This window comes from Physeter macrocephalus, chromosome 20 (assembly GCF_002837175.3).
Source record: "Physeter macrocephalus isolate SW-GA chromosome 20, ASM283717v5, whole genome shotgun sequence".
NCBI classification, from domain to species: Eukaryota; Metazoa; Chordata; class Mammalia; order Artiodactyla; family Physeteridae; genus Physeter; species Physeter macrocephalus.
In genome coordinates this window covers 97,765,454-97,782,267 of record NC_041233.1, presented here as the reverse complement: position 1 = coordinate 97,782,267, position 16,814 = coordinate 97,765,454, and the positions used below count along the sequence as shown (strand labels likewise).

General features: G+C 40.2%; 1 protein-coding gene across 1 annotated transcript in view; it reads left to right on the top strand.

The window, feature by feature from the left end:
- Positions 1-13,914, top strand: part of TNKS (tankyrase) — a 189,384-nt gene extending 175,470 nt beyond the window's left edge. Inside the window, exons 26-27 of the mRNA XM_024131525.3 lie at positions 1,810-1,966; positions 7,936-13,914. Of these exons, the coding sequence (XP_023987293.1) occupies positions 1,810-1,966; positions 7,936-8,022 (244 nt within the window). The 3' untranslated portion in view covers positions 8,023-13,914. The remainder of the gene's footprint in view (positions 1-1,809; positions 1,967-7,935) is intronic.
- The last annotated feature ends 2,900 nt before the right edge of the window (positions 13,915-16,814 follow it).

The following is a 16,814-nucleotide window of genomic DNA, read 5'->3' as shown; positions in this document are numbered from 1 at the left end:
TTGTTGCTTCAAACCTAACTGCTAAATAACAGTAAAAGTGAACGTAGATGTGGATTAACAGTTACTTATTAAAATTAGACACACATGTTTATGTCTTGGCCAGGATTTCCTAGAAAACAGAGCCTGAAGCAAAAGCTTATGAACTAGCACTTTCCTGGCAAGTGCAAGCTCAGGGAAGCAGGAGTGAGGGCACAGAAGGAAGTGAGGCGGAGAAAGAGAGCAAAGACCGGGAGGTGCACCGGTGAGCTGGCCACGGTTTCATAACCAGTGCAGTTGCTCGCTCAGTCCATGAGACCTGGACTCATATGGTCTGAACTGTTACATCTCAGAGCAGTGCGTCATGGGGGAGGAGAGCTGAATTTATGTGCTGGCGCCTGTCTTGCACTGGTCAGCATTTGCCCCACAGGGCGTTGGTGTCCCACCTTGGGGCCGCTGCGTCGGCAGGATGCACACACAAGGCACAAGGCAAGCCGGTGAGCAGATGTGAGCTAGTACCAGCCTCGCGGGCCAGCCAGGCAGGTCCTGCATCTTCTTTTGTCTCCACAGCAACAGGGACACCCTGGGGCAGGAAGCAAAAGGCAGAAAGCGAGGGCCTGTCAGGTCAAGCTTAGAGTGACATATGGACACTGGGAGTAGCCATGGCAGTGGGCCCAGCGGGCTGAGCGGGCAGAGTCCAGTGACACTGTAGCACCACCACAGTGTGGAGATAGAGCTCAAAAAGCTTCCTTCTAATGCAGATCCAAATGTTTTCCTCTGGGACCTGCAAGACGATACGGTTGATGCCAAGCCAGCATCCCAGAGGGTCATCAGTAGCATCACACTAAAAAAGCCAGCCCAGGCAGGACTCAATTAAACTGGGTCCGGCACAAATTTTTACTCAAAATAATATCTCTGATTAGTCACAATGCAAAGATCATACTCCATTACTAAAAATAAACTATTTGATTGAATAACAGGTACTTACAGTTAACAGTGTGACCAATCTTATAGCGTAGTTAAAATATTTATTAAAATGTTTGTTAAGGGTTTGCAAACTTTTAAAGAACTACAAATTAAGTTTTTTAGGCTTTGCAGGCTGTATGATCCCTGTCGCAGTGACTCAGCTGTGCCCTTGTAGTACAAAAGCAGCCGTGGTCGACATGTAAATGAATGTGTGGCAGTGTGTGGGAATGTATTCCAGTATGCGTTCCAGTAAAGTTTTATTTACAAAAACAGGTGGCAGACTAGATTTTGGCCCATACTTTGCCAACCCCTAGTTTATATAATAAGTGACACTTTCTTTCCCATCAGTCTTTCTTCTCCTCTATAATATTTAACAGCTGCCCCAATTCATGTTTCACTCAGGTAGTATAATTTCCAGACATACAGTTAAGCTAAGTATTTTTATATATAACCCCCTTTTATTATTATTTATCTCATCCCAGTTTTTACTTCTTCATAATGAGTAAGCCTAATCTTAATTTCAGATGCTGCCGCCATCTGCTTATTTTCTTCACTTTCTTCCTATCCAGCCACATGCATCCTTCCAGAACACAGTTTTTGCTAGTATTTGTCCTTTTTCCACTAGTCAGAAACTTACCAATGTTTTCTATGATTGATTTCTAAACCACACCAAAACTTTAAATGTTAAGTATAACTATTGAGCCTGCTAACGGCTTATAGTAAATCAGTATATCAAATCTTATCCTATTCCTACTCATAAAATCAAAAGTGACATTTAAATTAGCTTGCCTTTTATTAACTGCTTTTTAAAAAATCAGTGAACCTAACAGTTATGTCATTCTAAGATTGCTTTCCTTTTTTCTTCAGACAAATGCTTTTCTGTAGAGTGACTCTTGGCAAGTCCTTTCTGCAATTCAGCACCATGAAAATGGCTCACGCCCCACCAGGCCATCACTCCGTCATCGGGAGGCCGAGTGTGAATGGGCTGGCCTATGCTGAATATGTCATCTACAGAGGAGAGCAGGTATGGTGCCCGTGGAATAAGCGTGACCAAGCTACCATAAACAGTTGATTCAAAATGCGGAGACCACGTAAGAGTTAAAGAAAACCATTTCATGAAATAGCCACCACACAGTTTGATAGCATTAGTTGCTTCAGTTCAAAATGAGCATACCAAAATTCTTTGATACCATCTTTATACATAGATCCCATCATTCACCTGTCAGCCAGGTAATGCAGTGTGAACAAGACGGTGGCTGAGAAATAAAGGTGTGGCATCTCGTGCAGCTCTTGTGGCCTGCTGTTCTGAATTAATGCTTTGTATCTTTCATGCCTCCGCATGGCATGGAGAGCTAAGAGTAGCTGCCATTCAAAGATCTTCATGATGTACTTGCTGCAGGCTGGTCACATGAGTTGATCAGGGTACTTACACAGAAGAATAGCTTTCTGAGTCTTAAAGCTACAGTACATTGAATTCTGCCAAATGCTTGAGGCTCCAAGATAAGATTGTCAACAAACAGGAAAACTTTCTATCATTTTCAGTCCAGGCCTTAACTCTCACAATACTGCTAAATTGCCTACTGATTTGTCTAGAAACAAAAATCAATTTGTCTGAACTTAATTGAATTTCAAATGGATACTTTAACTACACTGTTAGAGAAAACTGAAAAAGGAGAAAGAAGAAACTTACTATATACAAGTAAACTATGAAAACTATTTTCTTATATGCCAACAGTCTTGGGCCGGGTCAGGTGTGGAGTAGGGGGAAGAATTGCAAACAAACCCTGGGTTTCATTTAGTAGATCTGTTGATTGTGGTGGTATGGGCAAAGCATTGAAACTCTTTTAGCTGTATTCTAGGATTGAGCAAATGAGTAAATGTGTTGATGTGTTAATTTTGGGAGCTGGGTTCTCACTGTGGAAGAAGAGACATACAAATATGGAATGGGGGAAGGTAAGAATGATGCTAGGGACGGACTGAAATTGGAGATATCAATGTGAACTGATACTTTCTAGTATTTGTATGTATGTTTGTACACATGTAAATAATATGTATGTATAGGTATATATGTAAGAGATATATGTAAGCATGAGTATATATGTGCATGTATTTCTTAGCACTGTCTGCTGAAAGCAAAGAAACCCCAGTAGCAATAAGCACACCTAAAGCCCAGATCTTGGTCTCCAATACCAATGCCCACTAAAAGGAACTTTGGAGAAACAGCTAATTCCAGGGCTGGAGCAGAATAGGAACAAGATGAGCCCGGAACAACATCTTGTTATAACAGAAAGTAATGAAGCGCTCAAAAGCAATGATGGGAGCATGTCACAGGACTCAGAGCTGGCTTGGAGTGGCTCCCACTGGCCAAATCTGGGATAGTTTGAACATCAGAATAAGTACAGTAATAAATTCTAAAACATTGGAAAGAATACGAATTTATGTTTCTATACTGATAACTAATAGATAAATAAATAAATGAAGGGGAAAGGAAGGCTTTGCTTACAGTAGAAAGCCAAGGGTAGGTGGTAGATAAGGAGGGAGTACTAGATTGCAGCCATCATGGTAAAGATTAGATCAATGGATGCTAAATCTAGGGGATAATTTTGATACGGAGAGGATTGTGCATGGTCTTCTTATTAGTTACAAAGGACGGGGGGAAACCCACAGTAATTATACTTTGGAGAAAGGGAGCAGTACCTGGACCAGATGATCAGAATTAACATCACCAATGAGGGACAGATACACACAGAGTGTGCCTCCAGATGTCATATTCTGAGAAGAGCCAAAATCATCTATGCAGTGTTCCAGCCAAGAATATATGACCTCAGTCTAATCAAAATGAAGAATGTTCTATTAAAAAAAAAATTGGGGGGAAGACTGAATTCTTCAAAAATGTCAATGTTATAAAAGAGAAAGGGTTTGAAAACTTTCAGATTAAATGAAACCCAAGAGACAGGACAAGTAACTTCAGATTCTACTCCCAAATTGGATCTGGTAGTAGAAGAGAAAGGACATTATTAGATCAACTGATAAAATTGAAATATGACCAGTAGGTAGATAAAAGTATTTATGTCAGTATAAAATTTATGTAAGAGAATATCCCTATTCTTAGGAAGTAAATACTGGCATATTTAGGGATAAAGAACCATGATGAGGTATATTACTTACTCTCAAATGGCTCAGGGAAAAACGTAACTGAATCTATCTGTCTGTCTGTCTGTCTGCCTAGTATATATAGAGGTGGGGGGAGTACACATGATAAAGAAAATGGGATAAGTAAAACCTTAACAATATTTGGATGTAGGTAAAGGGTATACAGGTATTTTAGGTACTAGCTTAATTTTTGCAACTTAATACGTTTTGCAGTTGTTTCCAAATAAACGTTTAAAAACTACCGAAGAATAAATTTGTCAAATTTTTCTGTTTAAATCAGAAACTCCCTACTTCTAGAGAAAACACTTTCACTTTGACTCAGTAATTCCACTTTTAGAAATTTGTTTTAGATATAATCAGTGATGATCACACCCCAAAAAAACCCTACAGGAAGGTTCATTGCTATGTTGATTATCATAATGAAAAATTTAAACGACCTAAATATTCAATAGAAAGAGAATGATTTAAATGAATGTTAGTATATTTATGTGCCTGCGATTTAAAAAGTATATGATATATGCTAAACCATATACCATATGGTATATGCTAAGCACAGAATCAACCAAAACGTAAGAGCAATTATCTCTGGGTATTGAGATTATAGGTGATTTCAGTTTTCTCTACCATACACTTTTCAAGATTTTGTAAGTTAGCTATGGGAAATAGAATTTCTTTCACGTTTGGGTGGAAAGAAATAATAAGGGATACTAATAATAGGTTTACATTTCTAGTATTTGCTGATCTTTCAACCATTTCCCAAGTAGTTTGACTTGATAACTTGTTTAGATTCTCTTGCTAAAAGAATTTTAGAGAATGATGTGGTCCAAATCATATTTGAAAGAAAAAAGTACCTTGAAAACTGAAATGTGTGAAGTAGCTATTTTGTTTCAGGGGAGCATACCTGTGCTTCCATATCCAGGTGCTTCCCACATGGACAGTGTTTACTCTAATGTCTACTAATTGAGTCGCTGCCCATGAGCAATTTCTCCTGATTTATGGTGGACTTTTCCTTTGCTAACTCTTCTTTCATTCCCCTTAAATCATCTTTCACCCTTAGTATCAACACTTTCAAGAATACGTAAATGTTTTATTCAGAGGGTTGGTTCGAGGAGTATTATTTATTATTGGTGGGATTATTTGTTTCTTTGGAATTGAAAAGATGTGTTGAAAATTAACTGCACTGTGCTTGAAAGAAAAATAGTTCTGATTTTAGTATATGACTGGACTTAGAGTATCAGGAATTTTTTTGTACGTGGTACTTTAAGCTTCACATTAAATTAGACAATAGAGGAGGTATTCTCTGGTCATTGGCCGCTTCAGACATGTGGCTTGTTTTACTGAAATGATATGAACAATGCAGAGTTATTTAACTTGGAGAATAGAAGACTACACAGTGATTTGTAGGATGATTTTCAAGTACACAAAATCATTCAAGGGAGCATGATTCTTCATCTCTGTGGAGAATAAACTGAAAGCATTTGAGTTTAAATTGTAGCATTGAGGATTTGGGTTAAGAAGAATTTTCTGAAAGTCAGTTACTAAAAGTGGTTGTTGAATCTTTTCTTGTAGGTACTTTAAAAATATGCTCTATGCTTTTATAACCAGCATGGGTTTAAAGTAAGACTTGACAGGAAATCATGTTTGTTGGTCTGTCCTGGGCCCTTCTAGTCCTGCAGTTTAGTAATTCCCTTGCCTTAAATCCCTCTGGACTTTGATGTGATTAATTCCTATCTCAGTCTGTACACAGAAGCAATTCAGTAGCCTAATCAGTAGGAACCAAGAGATAAGGACCTGTAAGTCATTCATACCATTAGCATCTTAGAGTCTGCCTAAAATTTACATGTGTCAGGAATCTCCTAAGATAGTGTACTACCAAAATTCAAATGCTTGCATTACCGATCCCTTTGCTTAAGCAACTTTTCTGCAAGCAAAAGGATGTATCATACAAAGTATCATAGATATTAAATTTCATTAGGACAAAAGGAAGTAGGAGTGGGCTTCACACTCATTTTTGACACTTAGCACATGCTCACTGGGGTTAGTTTTAAATTCTTCTTTTTCTGTCTGGCTTATCTTCCCAAACAAATGGGAAGCTTCTTGACAGCAGGGTCCATATCTTACCCCAGAGTGCTTTGTATGCACTAGATGCTCAATATATGCGTATTGGTGATGAATAGATAATTCTCTTGACCATTAAACTATCTGGTTGATTAACCAGTTTTTTCCATTTTTCCACCAGTTTTTGAGCCTTCCTAGATTCTTTATACCCAACTCTAGAATTAGCAATAGGTAGCTGACCTACCTTGTAACTAAAAACTAAAATACCGTTTTAAACCATTTCAACAATTAAGCAGTGTTCACATTATAATAAAATAAAACTACAAACTATTTAGTTATTGAGCTCCGGACTGGAAAGTCAGGAGTGATGAGGATTGTCAGTCTTAGTTATTCCAACTACGTTTACTAAAGATGGAAACCATTGCTGTTTTTAAGTCAAACCAAAACAGACTGGAATTTTGGAAAAGAATATTATGAGTGATAATGGTTCCTTACATGAATAGAAGCAGTTATAACTTTTCAAAACATATGTACATTTTTTGTTTTTTTTAATCCTTACTGAGACCTCTTCAAGAAGAACTAGTCTTTAATGAATGAGAATAATAATGTTAATAGTAATAACTAACACAAACTAGATTTTTACTATGCCAAACCTAGCCCAGGATCTTTGTGTTTAATCCTCACAAAAATCTTGGTGTCATTACTGTTCCCATTTATAGATGAGGAAAGCGGAGGCACCTGACATATAACAGTTTCTGCAGAGGTGTAAAATTATAAAGAAATAATTCAATAAATCTATCACATGTTCATTTCTGCATTTTAAGTATTAAACAGTCTGGTTTTTTTATCCTTCATTCTTTCCATTGTCTTACTCTCTCTAGGTCAGCATTCAACAAATTATTTGGGGGCCCCAAAACACTTACCTCACCAAAGAATACTGAAATATTGAGTCGAGTCTTATCATTATGTTAGAGTTAGGGGTGACGAATTCCTAGGTAGTATACGTGGTTTCACCCTGCCCCCCTTCCCGTTGTCTCTGTGGGGATTTCTGGTTAAGGTTTGTAACGACTTCCTGGTCAGGCTTCCTCTTCCTGTTTCCACCAAGAAGTGCTCTTCCCGCTGTAAGCACCGAGCCTTCGGTTTTACTACAAGAAAGAAGACACAGAAGAGGAGGGAGTACAGCGGGTGGAGGCTCTTCATCAGAGACATTTTCTTTCCTGTAAAAATTGCCTTTAACTAGTCAACTTGTAAAGATCACCTGCAAACTGTTGCCTCTGAGTTACTGGTGACTCAGCACACGTTGCCTTTCTTCCTCCTCGCTCAGTGGGTTACATCATCGTCTATGATTAATCTGCAATCAGTTCAGTGACTTCTTCTGTCATTTAACAGACTTTGCCTGAAACATGCGATGTGACGGCACTATGCTAGGTGCTGTGAGAAAGAGATTTTTTTCTTGCCTTAGTTTTCCTGTTTATGGCACGTGGCTCTCTAGTGAGGGATAAATATAGTGTGACCATTTTACAGTATTCAAAAGTAGAAATAACATTATAACAATTCTAGGATTGTAGGATTTACACAGGTTTATATACAAATATGGAGGCCTCCTAACTGTTAGACCTCCTGACTGCCTAGGCACCTGTGAGCTAGCTGAACCTTCGTAGGCTCTTGGGCGTACATAGAGTATGGGTTACGATCAGCGGCCTCTGAGGCTTCCACGTTAAGTCGGGCTTTAGTATTTTAGCTGCCCAGAGGGTGATGTGCTTTGCTTCCTGTCCTTTCCAGGCATACCCAGAGTATCTCATCACCTACCAGATCATGAAGCCGGAAGCTCCTTCACAGACCACGGCAGCCACGGAGCAGAAGACCTAGTGAATGGCCACTGGTAAAGGCCAGATTGGATTTAAACCTGGGACTGGATGACAGTGGATTGTTTTCAGCAAAATCAATAGTCTATAAATCCCTGACAGCCTAGAAATAAGCTGTTTGTCTTTTATAAAGCATTGCGATAGTGATGAATATAGTATGAGTAACTGATACATACTCAACTGCTACTGTTCCCTTTGAGGAAATGTTTACAGGGGCGGCCTTTTAACATATCTCAGGCTCATTTTCATTGTAGTTATCCATTGCTAAGACAGGATTGCTTCAATCTAGACTTGGAAAAAAAGAAAACATAACCAGTGCTTTCCCAAATGTTCACAATTCACACACTACATTTGCTTTGCTATGTATGGCACGTGTATATAGTAAATATACACATATGACAGGTTCATTTTTAGTTTTTTCTGAACATTCGTCATTCACTTTTTGTTGCTATCGTTGTTGTTGTTACTTTGAAAATGAGCCGAGCCTTCTTGAGGATATTTTGCACAAAGTCACACTGACTAAAATCACTAGTGATGTAACCCAAGCTTCTGGCTGAGCAAGGCTTAGTTTCCACTTTTTTTTTTTTTCCACTGATTTATTTTGTATCTGTACTTCTTATCAACGTAAACTGAGCTGGAAAGGAAAAACACCACGTTTCAGTTTCCTTTTATTGATTGGCCAGTCTTACAAGGGAAAGGCACAAACATCCACCTGATTTAGGAGCTCCCAAGTTCAGAGCAGTCGAAGCCAATGAGAGCCACTCGCACTTTCCGACGCAGGCCTGCCTCCGAGGTGTTCAGGACAGCGCTGGAGGGCCAGGAAGAGCCCAGCCAGCGGGAGGCTTGAGGGATGCTGTTGTGACGTTCAGAGGGGAGGCCGCCAGGGAGGCCTGTGAATCCAGGAGAAGCAGCATTACGACGCGTGAGGGGCCTGCGGTGCGATAATAGGACCGCAGAAAAGGACAACGAGGACCCCTCACAGAAAACACGGCTTCTCTTCACTTAACCCGCACCACCAGGATTGTCGCCCCCCAACGAGCTGCCTTATTTCCAAATTCAGCGCAATTATTGTACTTCATTAGAGTCACAAAACAATTACTTGATTGTTTCTCTAGTTTAGAAAGCTGGGATTCAAATCCTGTTTAGTCACTAGATAGGCACAGATGCAAGAACTCTTTTGTTTACTCCAGATTTGGGGTTTATTTTGAGTGAGGTGCTTCCGATAGTTTATGTAGGTCCCTGGACTACATTTTTGAACCGTTTTCTCAAACTTCTTAGTAGACAAGGAGAACAAAAATGGAAACCAAAGCTCTTTCAGTTATTTTTTAAATGAAAGTGGAGAAATAACCATACTGTTTCTTCCTGAAATCACTACTTTGTTTTGCTTTTTTTCTCAACATTTGTCAAGTGCACATTGTTACTTGTAAAAAATTATCCTTTACAGTTCTCACGCTTGCCCTTTTCACCTTAACTGAATTAAGTGCATTAACTTACTTACTTTGACATGCTGTGCGTCTACTCAGCTTCGAAGCAAAAGTAATATAAATGTGATGGAAAAAAAGGAAAAACAGTGTGACGCAAACTTGCCATTTCAACTTAAAGTCCTGAAAACTAACTTGCTTGTTTGTTTTTTAATACAGGCTGATTAAGCTGTGACCTCATTTAATCTCCTGAGGAAAAATAAAATGGTTACATGCAGAGATTCTAGAATAGGCTCTTAAAATATACATTTTGCTTTCCTTTTGGCTTGAGTCCAATGCTAGAACTAGACGTCGGGAGCTAGTTTTGCGTTTTATAGTGAATCTTGCATGGGTCCTCAAAATTAAATCAAGAATTAGCCTCAGTTGTTGCTTCTATTGAAGTTTTAGTGACCCAAGCTGGGTGTTTGTGTCTTGGCTACTTGTTTCATAGCACTAGAATTCCACAAGAAGCTCTCAAGTTTGATATCCACTGAGGGCTTTTTTCCTCCCTTCCTTCTTTTTTGCTGTGTGTAACAGTGGGTTGAAGGAATTGGCATCTGTGTAGTTTTCAGTAGCTGTGAAAGTGTGTATCACTTGCCTCCCCAATTAGATATAGTTTAAAATGGTAAACACAGCTGTGACTTTTAGTTAAGTAAAAGGGTTAATATGGTATAGATCCCGAAAGCTTTATAGCTTCATTAAAAAGATAAGCCACTACCCAACTGTGGTTATATGTTATTTCCATCATACTAACTAGATTAACGGATGTGCCAGTTTTAAACTTCAGCCTTACACTTGAGAAGGTGAACTGTGGTTCAGTGTTTAAACTGCCAGTGTTACGTACCTGATGTTCTGTGTGCCAAGTAAAGGTACCGTGTGTAAGGGGGACATTTGCTGTGCTTCTTGTCTCGTAATGATTCAAGTATGTAGTGGTTCTTGAAAGAATGTGTACATATTATTCATCTGCTGAAGGGAATGAGTTCATTGATGTCTCACAGGAGCCAAATACATGTTTCAAAACTTGAAAACCAAAGGTCATCATGAGTGCATTCAAGTTAGCAAAAGTTGATTGCGTTTGGAATTTCCACCCATAGCAGTGTGAAAAACCCTTTGGAACTCAAAAGCATGGCTTTAAGTTAGGCTAAAATGCACTTAATTTCTTGTGTACACGCTGTAGAGAAACACTAGCAAGTGAGGACTTCCCGTGTGGCCTCCCCTGAGTTGCCCCTCTGTTTCCCAAACCATATGGAAGAGAGATTCCGGACGCCTCCACCGGTTCCACCACAGGTCTGACATCAAAGGGCTTCTAGACCTGATGGCCCAGTTTGCTAGCTATTGGCATCAGTTAAGTGCTCTGGACTGGACACTTTCTCCTTGTACTTGGCCTCCTTCCCTTTTCCCCAGATTGCTAGCCTGGAATTATAATTAGCTCCAGCAATTACCTTTGACCCCTCTCACTTTCCTCCTTTCTCCATCTTGAGTCTTGCATATGGCGACCGTACCTCTGTATCCACTTCGCAGCTAGAACTGGGTGTTAAGCCTCATGTGTGTGCTCTGCTCAGAAGATTCTGCCACTTTTGTCAACAAATGACAGCATGGAACCCAGAGTTTTAATTCTATGCAAAATAATAGCAGTACAACCAGGATTCTTCCTTACCTTTTCCTTCTTGGAATTTGGAATCTCTAGCTTTTCAGTAACATAAGTAGAATAAACAATATTAGGATGTTTTTGTGCAATGGCGCCTCGTGCTCATTTGAACTTGATGTTAGTGGCTACAGTAATTTCCCTTTGCTCTCAGAATAGCAAAGTGCATTGATATATGCAGAGAAATGCCTGAAAGTGGCAAATAAAGTAATATAGATGAATATTCTATTATTATAGCCTTTATACAAAAAAAATAAAATTTTGGTGTATGCTGGAAGACAGCATTAGAATACAATGAGTTGTCTATGTTTTTCTCTATTTCAGTAAGTCTCCCAACTGCACAAAGGTTATTGGCCACTGCTCACCCTCCCTTTTTTTTTTTTTTGAAACATCTTTATTGGAGTATAATTGCTTTACAATGTTGTGTTAGTTTCTGCTTTATAAGAAAGTGAATCAGCTATACGTATACATATATCCCCATGTCCCCTCCCTCTTGCGTCTCCCTCCCACCCTCCCTATCCCACCCCTCTAGGTGGTCACACAGCACCCAGCTGATCTCCCTGTGCTATGCGGCTGCTTCCCTCTAGCTATCTGTTTTACGTTTGGTAGTGTATATATGTCCATGCCACTCTCTCACTTCGTCCCAGCTTGCCCTCCCTTTTAAAACGTGTGCACCTGCTGGATTTCTGTAATTGCTTTCAAACAGAGATGGTATGTATTTTTAAGCACCTTTCCCCCAGTGTGTCCAGATCCCATTTGTATGATAATCTGTGATAAACAGCCTTTTTTCTGTGTTTTCTGTTGGGCAGTTATCTTGCATAGAGCTATAGATTTTAGTCATTCAGGCAACACTCAAAACTGACATAAAGATAGGGTTTCATGTGTCAGAAATTTACTTAAAGACTGAAGTTAAACTTCTTTGTTGTCAAATCAGTGACAGAGAAATGAAAAGACAGTGATTGTGAAGATAATATTTGTGCTTTGCCTGGACACGTCTAACATATGAAAAGGAAATGCATTTAAAAAAAAAAAACCACCCTAAAAAGTGAGGCTTCTTCAGATACTTTGTGAGTTCTGAAATTAATAGACACTCTTTCTTCTTAAGAAAGCCTTAATTATGGCGGAAACTTTTTAACCTTTTATATCCTAATAAATACAGAGTTGTAATTCCATTTCTCAGTGTGTGAAAGGTGTCAGCGAGTTGGGTGTATCTCCATGTATCTCACACCTGGTAAGCGTACTTAAGGAGAGTCTGTTTCATAAGTAATGCTCCTTGACGTGCAAAGGAGCTGAGAGAATTGATCCATCCCAATTTCTCTCCACCTGAACTTCCTCAGCTACCAAATCTTCTGGTTTAGAGAAATGCTAGAAAGATTTTGAAACCCATTGAGTTTTGTGCATGTGGGGATTAGCAACAACTCATAAAGTGATACCATGTAGAATCTGAGTGTTGCACAAGCTGATTTTTAATCATCTTAAAATATAAACCACGGTGATAAGTGAAAAGCAGTAGGAAACTAAAGATTTTATATACTCTCTTAAGACCAAACGTGCTCACGATGGGACCAGTTTTAAACATCTGCCAGAGGGTTGTGCCTCCTTTGAAATAACATTCACACAGTAGAGATGATTGCATTTTGACTCTTCATTCTCTCGTGTTTTCTTTTGCAATTTACACTTTCACATCTCCACACGCAGCCCACCACCCATCTTTTCAAACAGATTTCTCATGCTCTAGAATGCAGAGTGTTTGGTTATTTTTCATCTGTCTGCCCTTTTTTGCAGGCAGCCCTTGAAGCCCTTTGTTGATTCCTAGCATTTGCAGAGAAATGTAGTTAAACCCTGGTAGGGGGGTGTCCCTCCCACGCTCCCAGGCCCCTCCCAAGGTTCAGGATGAAAAGCTAGAGGACACAACAGTAAAAATTAGAAAAGAACCAAAATCTTTAAGGCTAATAGCCTAGACCTAGAAGATGACCTTGACTATATAACCATTGTATTCATTACACAGAATATTTAAACTCTTCATGTGCATAGAATACCTGCCTCTGCTTTCACTGTGTCAGGCTCACCCTGTCTATGTGGTAGTAGTATTTGTCTGATACCTACAAACTAAAAAGGTACTTTTATCAACAAGGTTTCTCAAACACATTACAAAGCCAGCTTCGAGAAAATCTAGAGTGTTTCTTGGCAACAGCATTTGGAGTAGTAACTGTATTTTCTCATTGTGATGTTGGTCTGTGTACGTAACCAGTGTAGTGACTCTTTGGTTCATCATTGGTGGTGTTTTCATTTGTAGCCTCTGTGTGACCCACCCGTGGCAGGGGGTTCCAATCCCCTTTCCTTTTCTTTTTGCATTTGTCTTTTTGTAGAATTGCCAGATAAAATACAAGACACCCAGTTAAATTTGAATTTCAAATAAACAATCGTCTCTCTTAAGTATGGTTCATGCATTATTTGGCATATATTTACTGTAAAAAAAAAATATTATTTATCTGAAATTGAAACTTAACTGAACATCCTAGGGTTTTTTGCTTTGTTTTGTTTTGTTTTACTGAATCTGGCAACCCTGTCAATTTGGTTGTGGAAAATCACTTTCAGCATGTAAATTCTTCTAGATTTCACCATCTTTCACGTGGAATGGCACCTTTTTTCCCCGCACCCTCTACTTTCCAAAAGAGGGCATCAAGGGACTCAACCTGCCTGCATGGTGGGTTTCTATTTAAGGCATCTTTATGATTATGTTTAACCAGTAATTGTGCTTTGGCTAAATGTCTAACTTACAGTACTTGTAATTGTTTAATATTCAATAAAAACATTTTTAAAGTATACTGTGTGCGGGTAGCAGTTAGCTCTGAAGCGTTTTCATTTGCCTGTTTGTTCCTTTCAACCTGACCACCCTTAACGCAACTGACCTAAAACTGTCGGAAAATACGAATAACAGCTCCCTCTCATCTTCCTAGTGAGACCTGTGTGAAGGGCCTTATCCTCACCTCTGAGCCCACATGGGAGTCACTGAAATACAGCACTAGCAGAAGCACGCTGCCTTTTAGAAATATCTCCGCAGCGAATCACACCGACTCCCAGGGCAGCTTGAGGGGCAGCAAACTCGTGTCACTCCCCGCCTCCTCCTGTCTTGCTGGGCGGGGGGGCGGGGAGTGGACTACCTGCCTGTGATGATACTGCCTTGGTTGTTGGGCCTCAGGTTAGAGGCAGCACACCCTACTAACAACACTTGTAAACCTGTGTCATTGGGCACGGTTCACTTTCCTATTACTTTATAATCATAAGACAGTACAGCGGGCCTCCAAGCTGAAGGAGGACCTGGCAGTACATGGGGAGTAGTAAGAGGTCATCGGTTCCCATTGTTGGGACCTGGCTGCCAGATTTGCTGCTTGGCATCTACTCTGAAGACCGGGACCTAGAACGAGTGGAATCGGAAGGGGGTGGTGTGCGACTTCATCTGACCGATCCCCACCTGTCCTATAGGGCTAGTAAAACGTCTTTATGGACGATAATGTGTAGGTGACGTGTTCGTTTTGTTAGTACGATTCTTGGCACGCTTTACGTAGCCAAGGACTGATTTGAAAAGTAAGTCTGTTCATCTCCACTTTCATAATTCTGCTCACAGATCAAGAGTACGTGATACAAAGCGTAAGATAAATTAGGTGTTTGGGATTAACAGATACACACTACTATATATAAAATAGATAAACAAGGACCTACTGTATAGCACAGGGGGCTATATTCAATATCTTGTAATCTATAATGGAAAAGAATCTGAAAAAGAATATATATATATATATATATATCTGAATCACTTTGCTGTATACCTGAAACTAACACAACATTGTGAATTAACTATATTTCACTTTTTTTTTTTTTAATGGTTTAAGAAACAAAAAAAAAGAGGGCTTCCCTGGTGGCGCAGTGGTTGAGAGTCTGCAGGGGACACGGGTTCGTGCCCCGGTCCCGGAAGATCCCACATGCCGCGGAGCGGCGTACCGCAAAAAAAAAAAAAAAAAAAGATAACCATGGATGCTAATCTGCGGCTGTATGAAGAGGCTGGAGTTGTCAAGAAGCCATGGCTGCCGTGGACCACTAAATTGCTTCACAACTCCCAGGAAATTCTATGGGGACTCTGGGTCTCTACTTTTCTATCTACCAAGTAGGAATACTTGCTGCCAAATAGTTATTTAATAGGAATATTTGGAAGATATACAAGATAACACAAATCAAGTGCTCCTGGGGTCCTAGGAGAAAAGAAGTTTAACAATGGGAGGTTTAGGTGACCAGATTATTAGTGCAACAAGTTTGCTGAAAGACCGTATAGGATGAAGACACCACCTGTGCCCTCAGACTGCCTAAGTTCATGGCCTGGCTCTGCCGCTTACTCACCATGTGACCTTGGGAAACTCCTTATCCTCCCGGTGCCTCAGTCCCCCCATCTTCAAAATGAGTCTCCTACTACTACTAGTTCAGAGAGTTGCTGTAAGAATTACATAGTGTTTTCTGCTGGATTGGAACCCAGGTACTACAGAGTAGACCTGGACCTCCAAGACACAAGAGTGAGCAGCTGCCGATTTAGGCTGTGATTAACTAGTTCTCCGAAGGGCAGGTTGTTAAGAACAGAATGCTCTGGTGTGTTTCAAAATGGTTCCTTTCTCTCTCCCACTCTGCCCAAAGCACAAGGAGATTTTTCTCCAACATTTACTATTTGAGCTCCTGGAAATAAATCTCACAAAACTGTAGTGGCCCCTGATGACTGTGTCCCCCTGGAGTTTTGAGCTTAGAGTTGTCCACATTCAGCCTCCAGCAACTCATCAATTGCAGTTCTTGTTTTCCTTCCCGGTACTGGTTCCCAGAGCAGTTTCTGCTCATGAGCCTCTGCTCCAGTAAACTGTTATTCTCTGTATTCGCCTGTCATATTCTCCAATCCTGGGGACAGCAGTTTCCCCTGTGTCCTTACCACTCTTACATATCCTAGAAAAGTGGATTTTTCAGTCTGTTTTTTTTTTTTGTTTTGTTTTGTTTTTCTTTTCTTTTTGCGGTACGCGGGCCTCTCACTGTTGTGGCCTCTCCCGTTGCGGAGCACAGGCTCCGGACGCGCAGGCTCAGCGGCCACGGCTCACGGGCCCAGCCGCTCCGCGGCAGGTGGGATCTTCCCGGACCGGGGCACGAACCCGCGTCCCCTGCATCGGCAGGCGGACTCTCAACCACCGCGCCACCAGGGAAGCCCCTTCAGTCTGGTTTTTGACGTGTTGTTAGGAGTAGCACCTTCCAAGCTCCTTACATCAGAACCGGAACCCCCCAGACCACAATGACTTTTTAAAATATAACACTAAAGGCATGATCTATGACAGAAGGAAACTGATAAGCTAAATTTTTATTAAAATTAAAAACTTCTGTTCTGCAAAACATACTGGGTAGAAAATGAGAAGATAAGCCACAGACTGGGAGAAAATATTTGCAAAAGATAAAGCATTGCTATCCAAACTATACAAAGAACTTGTAAAACTCAATATTAAGAAAATGAACAACCTTAGTAAAGAATAGGCCAAAGACCTGAACAGACACCTCGCCCAAGAAGATAAACAGATGAAAAATAAGCATATGAAAAGATGCTTAACGTGGCGTTAGGTAAATGCAAATTTTAAAAATGACATACCGTTACACACCTATTAGAATGGCCAA